Source organism: Sinocyclocheilus rhinocerous, unplaced genomic scaffold, assembly GCF_001515625.1.
Source record: "Sinocyclocheilus rhinocerous isolate Xijiao unplaced genomic scaffold, SAMN03320098_v1.1 scaffold1004, whole genome shotgun sequence".
Lineage (NCBI taxonomy): Eukaryota > Metazoa > Chordata > Actinopteri > Cypriniformes > Cyprinidae > Sinocyclocheilus > Sinocyclocheilus rhinocerous.
In genome coordinates, this window is record NW_015627248.1 from 153,742 (window position 1) to 166,786 (window position 13,045).

A 13,045-nucleotide genomic window follows, 5' to 3' on the forward strand; every position below is an offset into this window, starting at 1 on the left:
CCTGAACGTATAGCTTGGCATTGACCACACATAGCAGTTTCCTAAAACAACTCTGTTTCCTGCGGAGACATTTCATCTGGCTTGACTGTAGAGTATGAAACTGAACAGCTAAATGTATGAAGACATCTCAGTCATACTGTACATCCTAAAAAGGACCTAATATAAACGCTGCTGCTCTAGCACAGGCTTGGCTTTGGGACTGAGAAGTGGTGTTGAGTGCAAGGGTTTATTTTCACAGTACGTGTGATATGGGTCTGAGGAGTGAGAGGTAACAGAACCCAGGCTGCCCTGACACACTCTGTAAACCCTCATTTATAGGAGCCCTTTACACCAGTGGAACTAAAGAGCAAACCACACAGCAGTGGTCTGGGGTTTCTCTGCAGCTGCTGGAGTGCATGACCAGTTACCTGGTCACGACCCACCAGGGGAGCGCTCTTCAGCTGCTGACCTATTGTCCTGTAAAACACTTAAAAAATAATACTGTCAATCATTATGATGTTAGGAATGAAGTTTATTCTCATTCATATATTAAAGCAAACATTTATGTTGATGTTCTGTATGATGGATCAAGGCTTTGTAAGCTTATACACTGGTAGAGATGGAATTTCAGTTAACATTTTTATAGCTTATTTCTGGCTAAAGGAGGATAGTTCAGCTAAAAAAATATCATACCCTCATGTCCCTCCAAACATGTATGACTTTGGTTCTTTCATGGCGCACAAAAGAAGATATTAAAAAAATAAATAGTATTTTTAGTCATACAGTGAAAGTCAGTGGGGTTTAGATTTCAAAATGTGTTCTTTTGTGTTCCCCAGAAAAAAAATACATGAAGTCATGTTAGTTTTGTCTCGTCTTGTGGCTGACTGGAGCGTGTCACTGCCAAATCATATATTTAATGCAACAAATAAATAGTAAAAAACAAAAAAAAATGTTTTACTCCGTTTTATCTACTTCTATGGAAGCCAGTTTCCACCACAGGATAAAAAATAAAAAATAAAAAGGTTTGTGACTTATTTCACAATTCTGACTTTTTTCCTCACAATTGTGAGTTTATTTCTCAAAATTCAGACTTTTCTTCTCAGAATTGTGATTTTTATATCTCCTAATTGTGAGTTTAAATCTAACAATTGCAAGTTTATATCTTGCAATTCTGAGAAAAAAGTCCAAATTGCGAGATATAAACTCTTAATTCTGACTTTCTAACAATTTTGACTTTTTACTCGCAATTCCAAGTCTATATCTCTCAATTCAAACTTTTTTCTCAGAATTGTGAGTTTATCTCACAATTTTGAGTTTACATCTCACAATTGATTTTTATTTCTTGCAGTTGCAAATTGAAATTGTGAGATACAAAGTTGCAATTCTGAGAAAAATTGTCACAATTGGGAGGTTAACACAATTAAGTGTATAATTCGAAATTGCGAGATATAAACGAACAATTCAGAAAAATAAATGTCAGAATTGCAAGATGTTAACTCAAGTTTATAACTGTAAGTTTATTACTTTAAATTGTGATATGAATGAACTCACAATTCTTAGAAGGAAAGTCACAATTTTGTAAGATGTAAACTCGCAAAAATTTAGCCAGAAAGAAAGTCTGATTTGTGCAATTAAAAAGTCGCAATTACCTTTTTAATTTTTTATTCCATGGTAGAAACAAGCTTCCATAACTTTCACTGTATTTTATTTTATTATTTTTATTTTACTTCATTTTACACCCAACCTGTTTCAGAAAAACCTGTATGCTGCATTATCCCAGCTCAATAAAACACTGAATGCAGCATGTCAGCCAACTACACCTGCAAGGCCTGAATCAAATCTCCTCCCAGTGGAGTTTTGGTGTCTGAGCAACATGTGGAACCAACACTGTGCAATATAATGAGTGCTAAAACTACTGTCAAGATGTTGAGACCAAAGTACATGTGAATGTCTGGTATGAAGTATTTGTGTTCATAATAAGTATAATGAGATCTTTCTCACCCTTCGTTTTGGTTTCAAACTATATTTTTATTAATCTCTAAACCCCTATGGTCCAAAATAGTTTAGTTAAATTGTATAATTGCAGAATGTGGTTCTAAAACAATGGGAAGACTTGTTAAATAAGATTCCTGGAAGCTTATCGGCTCATGTGGTGCGCGAAACCCCCCAAAACAACCCCAATTCCCAATTCCAAACTTACCCTGGCCAGCACAAGTCAATCTTAGCCTGAAAGAGCAAGCAGCTGCTATATTATAGACACTTGAGCATAGCACAAAACACTGTGGTATTGTTTCCCAACCCCAGGCTTTGTATTAAAAGCTTTAAAGAAACTTTAGTTTCTTAAGGTCCATCTTAAGTTACTCTGGGAAAAGGCATGTTTTGGACTGAATTGTAGCCTTTTAACCCTCTGCCAGAGCATTTAACTCAACATTAGGAGTGGAGTAGTGCCGGAGCTCAGTGTCTTGTCTGTTTTCAGGTAACAAGAAGCATTTTAAACAAGGTGTCAGCTGTGGACACTCGCACACATAAAATATATCTGTTCACAAGCACTTTTGGATTGTTGGATGCGATTTTGTGGAAATCGCAATGGTTAGATAAGCTATGTTCTCACATTGTGGCTGTGGAAGTGCTTGAGAACCTGGCAGTACAAAGAGATCTGTGTTGGTGTGGAGGACAGTACAGTGACGTTTGTGTGTCAGACGCTTGCGGTTTCAAATCAGAATTCACCCTATTTACCTTTGTGCTGTAAATAATTCATCAGCCTATGTTATTCTAATTAAAAAAATATGTATCTTCATAATCTTTGGTAAACCCTTCTTATTTTTGAATTCCTCCTCTTTATCATCCACTCACATCCATCCATCTATCCATCTATCCATCTATCTATCTATCTATCTGTCGGTCAGACTGTCTGTCGTTCTATCTATCTATTCTGTTGTTCTTTCTGTCTATCGTACTTTCTATTTATTGCTGTATCGTTCTTTCTATCTATATATATCATTCTATTATTTGTCTATATATCATTCTATCTGCCATTCTGTCTGTTTACCTATCTATATCTGTCTATATATACATATCAAACTTATTTGTGCTGTATAATCATTGTTTTAGAATAATTAGTGTTTGCATAACATTTTCAATTGCATTTTTCTTTGTTGTTGTTTTTCTTTTTGGTTGCAAATTTCTACCAGTATTTATATAAATGTGTGTTTATATGATTTCAGTATCCAGGCTAATCTTTAGTTTTTCCATAGGAACAGGAAGAGAATAAGGGGGCGACCAGCTGGCCTGAATTCTACATCGATCAGATCAATTCTATGGCTGCTGTAAGTATGACTAACGAACTAGACAGCAAATAATGAACACTTCCCTGACCACACTCATTTCCGTCTTTGCCCCGAGGACAAAAAATGATCTTAGTCAAGCGAGAGTCATTAAACTCACATATGTTGCCCTTGAGGAAGTTGTTGGGGATGTAGGTGTTTATCGAGTGGTAAACAACTATAAATATTTCATAGGACAAAGAGCACTGATGCTCAGATAATTGGTGAAGCTATAAATTCATTCACATGTTATAGCACTCTTGTGTATTTGTATTTGTATTTAGCACTTTTTGTATTAAAACTAGTGGTGATTTTTTTTTTTCAGTTTATATGCAATTACATACTTTAACCAAACTGGCAAACCTGGCAAACATTGGTCAGTCCATTAATTATTTACCTCTACGTTAAATATTACCTCCAGAGGAAGTCCCTGCTGACCCTGGAGAAGGAGGATGAGGAGGAGAGGAGTAAGACCATAGAGAGCTTGAAAACTGCTCTCCGTACACAGCCCATGAGGTACTGCCTTTAACACACACACACACACACACACACACACACACACACACGAGAGGGCATTCCATGACAGTATAATTTTGATTGAGCACATTGCCTTAACATGGCTGTGTGAAAATGGAGCGTCTCTCTTTCACTAAGTGCTTCATTAAATTACAAGTGCATACAGTAATTTGTCTTTGCAGAGTATTAGATCTACTGCTCAATTCCTGTTTTGAGTGATTCAGTTTTACTCTTTTTAGTGAAGTCTTTGCATCATAATAATGAGTGCATCTCAAAATCAATAACCAAAAAAAATAGAAAAATATATTTTGCTTTAAGAAAAAAAGACAATTTCAGGATTATTTAAAATTGTTTTCCTTGTGCCATTATTTTCCATCATAGTATATACAAATATGTACACAAATGTGAAATATTTTTCATCCCAATAGTAAAACAGAAATTTTACATTTAAATGCTTTAAATTATTGAAAATATTATGTACAAAGGATTATTTTGGGCTGCTTTTGTACATATTTAATAACATTATTATTATTATTATTATTATTTATATTAGTTTATTATAAATTATTATGAATATATTAACTAACCCTAACATATTTAATTAATTATTTGTAAAATATCACATGTGAATTTAAAGGCACTGTGACATCTGCAAAAATGATCACAAATTTGTATTGCTGTCTCCCAGGAACCATTTACCAGCGATTTAATTTTGCTTGGCCCTCTATCATGGGGGTAAAGGCCTGAGCAACTTTTCTCGTGCAACCGTTTTTGAGGCTACAACAGAAAATTCACTTAAAATTCAGGATATTAAGTTTAAATTTTCCATGTGTCCTCCTACCCGAGTAGAAATGTCTTTTCATCTGCTTGGCCTGACCTCTCTGGTGCTCCTCAAGGTTTGTGACACGCTTCATAGACCTCGATGGACTGACGTGCATCTTGAACTTCCTGAAAACAATGGACTACGAGACCACCGAATCTCAGATCCACACCTCACTGATCGGCTGCATTAAAGCCCTGATGAACAACTCTCAGGGACGTGCCCATGTGCTCGCTCATTCAGAAAGCATCAACATCATCGCTCAGAGCTTGGCCACCGAGAACATCAAGACCAAAGTGGCTGTTCTGGAGATCATGGGTGCTGTTTGCTTGGTGCCTGGAGGACACAAGAAAATCCTGGAAGCCATGTTGCACTATCAGAAGTTCGCCCGCGAACGTACGCGATTTCAGGTGGGCGGAAAAATTCAAGACTTGATGGTTTCCCTCACTGGGCCACATTGGGTCTCATTCTTTAAACATAAATCATTCATAAAACCAGTTGTTCATAAATTGTTCCTTTGAATTGAATGCAACGATTTACACAGAAATTCGTTCTGCTTTTGTTTCACAGATAAGGCCATTGAGACTTATGAATGAAATATTAAGAGGTCTTTCTCCTTTGTTGTTCTCATTCTTTCTCCCCATCTTCTCGGTTTTCACATAGACCCTTCTAAATGACTTGGACAAGAGTACGGGCCGCTACAGAGATGAGGTGAACCTCAAGACGGCAATCATGTCCTTCATCAACGCGGTCCTCAGTCAAGGAGCAGGGGAGGTAAGTGCTACTTTCTCTACATCTGCATCTCATTAGATTCAAATAATCCGAAAGAGTTTCTCCATGACTTCCAACGTTTCATTTACAGACCAGTTTGGAGTTCAGAATTCATTTGCGGTATGAATTTCTAATGCTGGGCATCCAACCAGTGATTGATAAATTACGGTCCCATGAAAACTCCACGTTAGATCGGTAAGTGCTGTATTTTGAGACGCATCATCCTCAAGTACTTGGCCGGGTTTTGTTGAGCTTAACATGCAGTCGTCTTTTATTACTCTTCAGGCATTTGGACTTCTTTGAGATGCTACGAAATGAAGATGAATTAGCCCTCGCTAAGCGGTTTGAAAATGTACGCTTGCTGTCTTAATTTGCCTCTAAATACAGGTGCTTTTTTTCAATAGTAATTTCATTGTCTATTTGTTTGGTTCAGGTTCATATAGACACTAAAAGTGCTACTCAGGTGTTTGATCTCATCCGGAAGAGGATAAACCACACAGACGCCTTCCCACACTTTATGTCCGTTTTACAGCACTGTCTTCATATGCCTTGTGAGTGATGACACTTCCCCTGACCCCTCCATAACATTGTGAACAAACAGACATCATAATATTACCTCATCATACTGTAACTAGTGCCACTAAAGAATACAAAATAATACCATGGTATATAGTTTTGAACATGGCACTACAGTAATACCATGTGTTTTGGACATATACAAGGTTTTTTTTTTCCTGTTGTACCATGTTAATACCATTTTTTTTTTTTTTTTTTTAACAAATACCATTTTTTGTGAAAAATTTTTTTTTTTAAGTGAATTTTAGTCAGCATTAAATTTCATTGTACTTTACCATTTGAAAGTTTGGGGTCAGTAAGATATTTTTTATTATAATTTTTTTATTATTTGTTATTTATTATTCAGAAAGAATCCATAAAATTGATAACAGTAAAGACATTTATACAAAAGATTTGTATTTCAAATAAATGCAGTTCTTTTAAACTTTAATCAATGAATCTTGAAAAAAAAAATAGTTTCCACAAATATATTAAGCAGCAGAACTGTGTTCAGCATTGATAAAAATAAGAAATCATATTATAATGATTTGTGAAGGAACATGTGACACTGAAGACTTGAGTAATAATGCTGAAAATTCAGGTTTACCATAGTATATTTTAAATTACATTTTAAAATAGAAGACAGTATTATATTATATAATTATATAATATTTTATATTGTAATAATATTTTACAGTATTGCAGTTTTTACTGTATTTTTGATCAGATAAATGCAGATTGGTGAGCATGAGAGATTTATTTCAAAAACAATAAAAACAATCTTACGGACCCCAAAACTTTGAATGGTAATATATCTATATATATGCATATTGTTGTTTGCTTGGAAGTGTTGACCATCATCTTTGCTCTTTGCTCAGACAAAAGAAATGGAAATACTGTGCAGTACTGGCTCCTCCTCGATCGAATTGTCCAGCAGATTGTCCTACAGAACGACAAGGGTCATGACCCCGATGTGGCTCCTCTTGAGAACTTCGACGTGAAGAACGTAGTGCGAATGTGAGTGAGAGATTTGTCCAGCTTGTCGTAACTTTTAACAAAAGTGTCCCCTGTTGTCCTCATTTCTTCTCAGTTATTAATATCCTGAGCTTTTAATACTCTCCAAAACTGTCTGTCATATAATTTTTTGATTTAAGTAATTTAGCTCAGAAAAATATAATCCCAAATCCATAATCCAGATCTAAAGTCACCAAGCAACCCATTCACCTGTGTCTAATCACATTTTAGGAAAGCGCCAGACCTTAGATTTTGTTGTTTTATGTTTATAAACCAAGACCCGTCCAGAATATGATTGAACATGACAATCGCAGAACTGTGTGTACAGACTGAAAAGTTGCTTCAATTTGGTGGCACAAGAGTTAAAATAAACACATCTTTGTGTCATTTTTCTGTATGGGATTAATTAGAACTGAGACACAACTTCACTCTAGTTCAAACAAGGCTGAGAGACGGTCTGGGACAGTTTCAGTCAAATAAAAACAAATATGCAGAATGCATATGGAAAACATTTGGTGGTTTGATCAAATGTTACAGAGCTGAATTTTGACTCTCATTTTAAGGCGACAGGGGCATCTCTGATCGCTTAACATTTCGCACCGAGGTTCCATGGTTTCCTGCTGGTCCTACCCGACTAATATGAAGTTATCTTTGTGCTTTTTTATGAATTATGAGTTTTGTGGTATAGGGACACATAGAAAATGATAGTTCACCCAAAAAATGAAAATTGTGATCTTTTACTCTCTCCGATGTTGTTCCAAAACTGTATGACTGTATCTCCTTTTTGTTTTCTGCTGAAAAAAGAAAATCATATGTGTTTGTTATGAAGCGCCCAATACTGTTCTTCTGTTCGATTTTACAGGTTGGTAAACGAGAACGAAGTGAAACAATGGAAAGAGCAAGCGGAAAAAATGAGAAAAGGTATATGACCCTTCTATGAGCCGTATATTGATTTAAGTGACTGTTTACCCTCAGGAGGCCTTGAATGTGTTTACATGTGCCTTCATCAGCATGGGAATCAGCGATGACATTGCTGCTGTTGTCAAATACTGAAGCGTTTGTGCATTTTGATTTCAACTTTTTTCTTTGTTTTCTCTGGCTTGAATCGTAGAACATAATGAACTTCAGCAGAAGCTGGAAAAGAAAGAAAGGGAGTGTGATGCAAAAGCCCAAGAGAAAGAAGAAATGATGCAAACTCTCAATAAGATGAAAGAGAAGCTGGAAAAGGAAAGCAGCGAACATAAACTTGTTAAGCAGCAAGTTGCTGACCTTTCTGCCCGGTTACATGAGATGAGTAATGTATGTTACATACGCACAATGTGCCTCTTTCAAAACCCAGTGAATTGTTTTCTCTCTACAGCAACCTAACTGAAATGGAAACTCATAAGTGATTGAACTGGAATGAGCACTCAGCTCCTTGCCGGAAAAAAAAAACTGCTTAAACCAGCCTATGATGGTTAGCTGGTCTGTTTTGGCTTCTAGGTAGGCTGATCGGTCATAAAAGAAGACCAGATAATGCAGCTTAACCCAAGCTTGACCAGTTTGGGAGATCAGACCATCTTAAACCAACTAAGACCAGAAAACAAGCATAGGATATAATGGTATTGTATGATTACCATATTCATATACCATGGTATTTTCAGAATGCTCTAATACTGTGAAAATAACACATCCAAAATAATAATAGTAGTTCCAGTAGTACTTGTTTGCATAACTGAAACTGCCTAGTGTGTAGTCTGTGAACACATTGTCAACAGGAGTTTGGAACAGACAAAAATGTGGTTTTCATTGTTTTTGCTTCATATTCATAATAGATCCAAAGCCTCTCAAAACTTTTGCTTCACATTCCTATTGTGTCTTGTTTTTTTTTTTTTTAGAGGACAAATGTCCCAGGAGGCCCCCCACTCGTCCCGTTGGCCCCTGGTAGCATCCCACCTCCACCACCAGGTCTGGCTGGCATTCCTCCTCCGCCACCTCCAGGTGGAGCACCACCGCCACCGCCCCCTCCACCTGGCGGACCACCACCTCCTCCAGGCCTGCCCGGCTTTGGTGCTCCTCCTCTTCCTGGAGGACTTCTGGGCTCCATGCTGAAGAAAAAGAACATTCCTCAGCCGTCCAATCCGCTCAAGTCTTTCAACTGGACCAAACTCAGTGAAGTGAGTTTGTAAAGTTTGTTACTAAAGACCTATTTGCACAAAATCTGAATTACAAACCATTTCAGACCATTGATCGAATCGGTGTATTAAAAAATTATATTTTGATACTTCGACACTGCAATATCTATGAAATATCTTACATCAGTGATCCATCATGTCTTTTTTTTTATAATTCAGAGATAATAATGGCCACGAGAGGCCATAATTTTTTTTTACCATTGTTAGATATGAAGTAGAACAGTAAAACTATAGCGGCAACAATATTGTAAAAGATACCAATGTTTATTTTTGATTAATATTAATAACCACAATAAGTCCTATTTTTTATATATATATATATATATATATATATATAATAATAAAAACCTTCATTTAAAAACTGCATGTTGTGTTCACTTGTGTTATCTTTTACTAATATTTAAATTTGTTTGATGATCTGAAACATTAAAGTGTGACAAACATGCAAAAAAATAAGAAATCAGGAAGGGGGCCAACACTTTTTCACACCACTGTATATAGTAAGTATTTATATAAATGTTTTATAAATGTTCCTCTTTTATTTTTTATTATTTTTATTAATTGTAATTAACCTGCAATTTAATGAATTAATTAAAAGTATTCATTTTTATTCTATTCAATTTTATTAAAATAGTATTTATTTTTTAACTGTAGTGTATTCATAGATTATTCACTATTCATCTCTGTATCACAGAATAAACTGGAAGGGACCGTGTGGCTGGACCTGGACGACATCAGAGTTTTCAAACAATTGGACTTGGAGGATATTGAGAAAACATTCTCTGCTTACCAGAGACAGCAGGTAACTCATCAGTGACGTATAGGAATGATGAGAAATCTTACATGTCTGCTCCTTTATTATAAACGTCTTACACATTCTTCCAAATTCATTCTATGAGTAATACTGCAGTGTCAGGCAGTTTCTGTCCATCCCTCTGCATTTTATCATTCTATCTACATGATGTTTACTCCTTCCCTTTTATATATTTCCTGATCTAACTAACTTTCCTGCTTCCCGCTTGCCATAAAGGACTTTCTGTTGAATAACTTTAGACAGGTAAGTGGTCTTTGAACCTGACTCTTTAGTTTGGTGATGATACCAAGGTACTGCCATGTTTTTCGGACATGTTTGTACTCTTTGAAGTTCATTGTTGTAGTGCCATATGAATGGTTGAATCTCACAAATAAATGTCCTGGTCTCATTTCACCCTAAAATCAACCTAAAAATTATATATATACATGTACATGTATATGTGTGTGTATGTATGTTTATATATATATATATATGTATGTTTAGTGAAGAATCACACGACAAGAAATTCTACGTTTCTTATTTATTTGGTTATATATTATACATGTTTACTTAGCCTATTTCCAGTTTTGTATACCTCTTTAAACTTTATGTAAGTTATTTGTTATTTTATTTTAGGCATTGCCTGCCCTATAGCATGGTGTATTTTTATTTGTTTTGTTAATAAAAGTTCTATGTTTTATATATAGGCTAAAGTGAGTTTGACGTTGTATTTTGTTGTTGCATTCAAGCAATTGATGCCGAACTGCCGCTATTTAAAAGTGAAAGTAAAATGCGCACGCCGCTTTTGCAAGCTATTTAAAAGCGAAGGAAAGCGAGAAAAAGCCCCCACACGTCATCACACGTCGATTAACTGGCGGTACAGTATATATATATAATAATTCATGCATTTAGCAGACACTTTTATCCAAAGCGACTTATAGTGCATTCAGGCTATACATTTTTTTTACCAGTATGTGTGTTCCCTGGGAATCGAACCCATGACCTTTTGCGCTGCTAACGCAATGCTTTACCACTGAGCCACAGGAACAGTATATATATTGCATAAAGAACATGTTGTTGCATTGTGACATTATTTTCATGGAAATTAAGCACATTTCATGGTTTATCATTTCTATTATTTCAGTGATGTTTGTCATTACACTTATACAGTGGTCTTTATTGTGTTACATTAAAAAGCTATAATACAATGATTTTTTAACATTAGAACAAGTGCAACACATAAAAACAGTACAACAAATACTACAATGATTTATAAATAAGTTAAAATTTAAACTATAGTTTAATTATTTGATATATTAAAACGAGAGTTGTTTTTTTTGTCTTTTGCTTAATTGTCATTAAAAAAAATTATTTGAATTGCCCTAAGATAGGTTTCATGTTTTATCCTTGCCAAATATAATTTCTTTGTTTTTGAAATTAAATAAGTCATTTTCTCAAGTTTTTGTGAGATTTCACCCAAATAAATAGTAAGTATCGTAATCAATAAGTACCTTGGTATATATCAAAGAACCATCTTATACTATCACAGTACCATCGTACCAGCATTGTACTTTTTATGTAATGTTAAGCGCATTCTTTATGCAGATGATCACCAAATTGTTGCCTTTTGTAGCATAGCTTAAAACGCAATGAACCAAATGAACCTTATTTCAGTTTATTAGCGTACATTTCAAGATGTCTCTGTTCGTAATTAGCCAAGTTGGTTACGATGCATGCAGCTGGTTTTGCATGCATCTGGAGTTTATGCTAAGTTGAAGGAGACAGATTTCTACCAACTAAAAAATAAATATCCCCCTGTTCTTGGACAGATTCCCTTCCACTCATTTCACCCTCTTCCTCCTCCAAATAAAACCCGGCGTGCCATCGTCTAAACACGCAATTTCTTGCTGTCTGCTTCCCAGCTGGCACTAAAAAGGAAGAGATGAAGATTTTCAGCCTCTGTTGTGGATGTCTGGTTGTGTCATGAACATGTTGTCCTGTGTTTGAAAAATTACTGTTTGGATTTTACTTTTTAGACAGCAGGTTTCTTGTTGTTTTCACATTCTGTCCAAATCTGTATTTGATTGTTTCTCGTGACTGTGATTATGCTTTTTAGACTGTTATGATGTTCTGAACCACGCTATATTTGCAAAAGTTTTAGTCTCTTAAGTATCAGACCTGACAATTACCCCAACTTTTTGGACCGTTTCGCACTAAAACCTCAAGTGTGAAATCGTCATTAGCTTACTCTCTCATAGTTTTTTGCTCTTCATTTCAATGTGATATTGACCTTCAATGCATTCCATTCTTAGCAGAAAGAATCAGAGGATGACACTGTCACTTCTAAAAAGGTCAAAGAATTGTCTGTCATCGATGGACGGCGTGCACAAAACTGCAACATCCTTCTCTCCAAGTGAGTCTGTAGCTTAGGAACCCACAGCCACCATCTTTGACCATTTAAGATTCATTCACAGTAATAAACCTTCCTGCATGACTCAATATAGAACAATTCTTTGTTTACTTAAGCCATTTTGTTGACGGTTGACGATGTGTTTAAAACAGAATTGCAGCCAAGCGTTTTATTCATAAGATGATCCTAGCCAGGATTTTTTTCCTGTTGCATCACAGGTCGCCATAGCAGTGGCAATAAACAGATGTCTGTGATCTCTCCCATAAGCTCACTTTATGTGTTTGATTAAATTGTACAGCTGTTAATAAAGCCTGGAATTCAGCAATTTTAAAGATTTACTGCACCAAGAAACATTAGTTCAGTTATTTCAAAACTTCATGTTTTTTGTGCATACTGTATGTATGTATGTATTTATTTATTTAGGTTTTACTTATTTATTTATTATGGTTTTACTTATTTATTTTGGTTTTACTTATTTGGTTTATTATTATTATTTATTTGTTTTTATTTATTACGTTTATTAATCAATTAATTTATTAATTTTATTTATTTGTTTTTTTAAATTATTTATGGTTTTATTTATTTGTTTGTTTTATCTTTGCTATTTATTTATTTATATATTTATGTCATCACTTTTTGTGCTAAGTACAATCCTTTTGCGTGTGCGGTTTTTTTTGGGGGGGGGGGGCA

The 13,045-nt window shown here is 35.2% G+C and overlaps 1 protein-coding gene across 3 annotated transcripts in view; it reads left to right on the forward strand.

Moving 5' to 3' along the window:
* daam1a (dishevelled associated activator of morphogenesis 1a) overlaps window positions 1–13,045 on the forward strand; it is a 57,068-nt gene that overhangs the window by 30,960 nt on the left and 13,063 nt on the right. Inside the window, exons 4-17 of one of the 3 annotated variants that reach the window (XM_016534564.1) lie at window positions 3,234–3,305; window positions 3,724–3,818; window positions 4,715–5,048; window positions 5,302–5,412; window positions 5,501–5,604; window positions 5,695–5,761; window positions 5,843–5,960; window positions 6,843–6,981; window positions 7,841–7,899; window positions 8,090–8,277; window positions 8,856–9,134; window positions 9,847–9,954; window positions 10,183–10,209; window positions 12,258–12,358. In XM_016534564.1, the coding sequence (XP_016390050.1) occupies window positions 3,234–3,305; window positions 3,724–3,818; window positions 4,715–5,048; window positions 5,302–5,412; window positions 5,501–5,604; window positions 5,695–5,761; window positions 5,843–5,960; window positions 6,843–6,981; window positions 7,841–7,899; window positions 8,090–8,277; window positions 8,856–9,134; window positions 9,847–9,954; window positions 10,183–10,209; window positions 12,258–12,358 (1,802 nt within the window). The remainder of the gene's footprint in view (window positions 1–3,233; window positions 3,306–3,723; window positions 3,819–4,714; window positions 5,049–5,301; window positions 5,413–5,500; window positions 5,605–5,694; window positions 5,762–5,842; window positions 5,961–6,842; window positions 6,982–7,840; window positions 7,900–8,089; window positions 8,278–8,855; window positions 9,135–9,846; window positions 9,955–10,182; window positions 10,210–12,257; window positions 12,359–13,045) is intronic. The other 2 variants (XM_016534571.1, XM_016534578.1) reach the window with 2 other exon arrangements.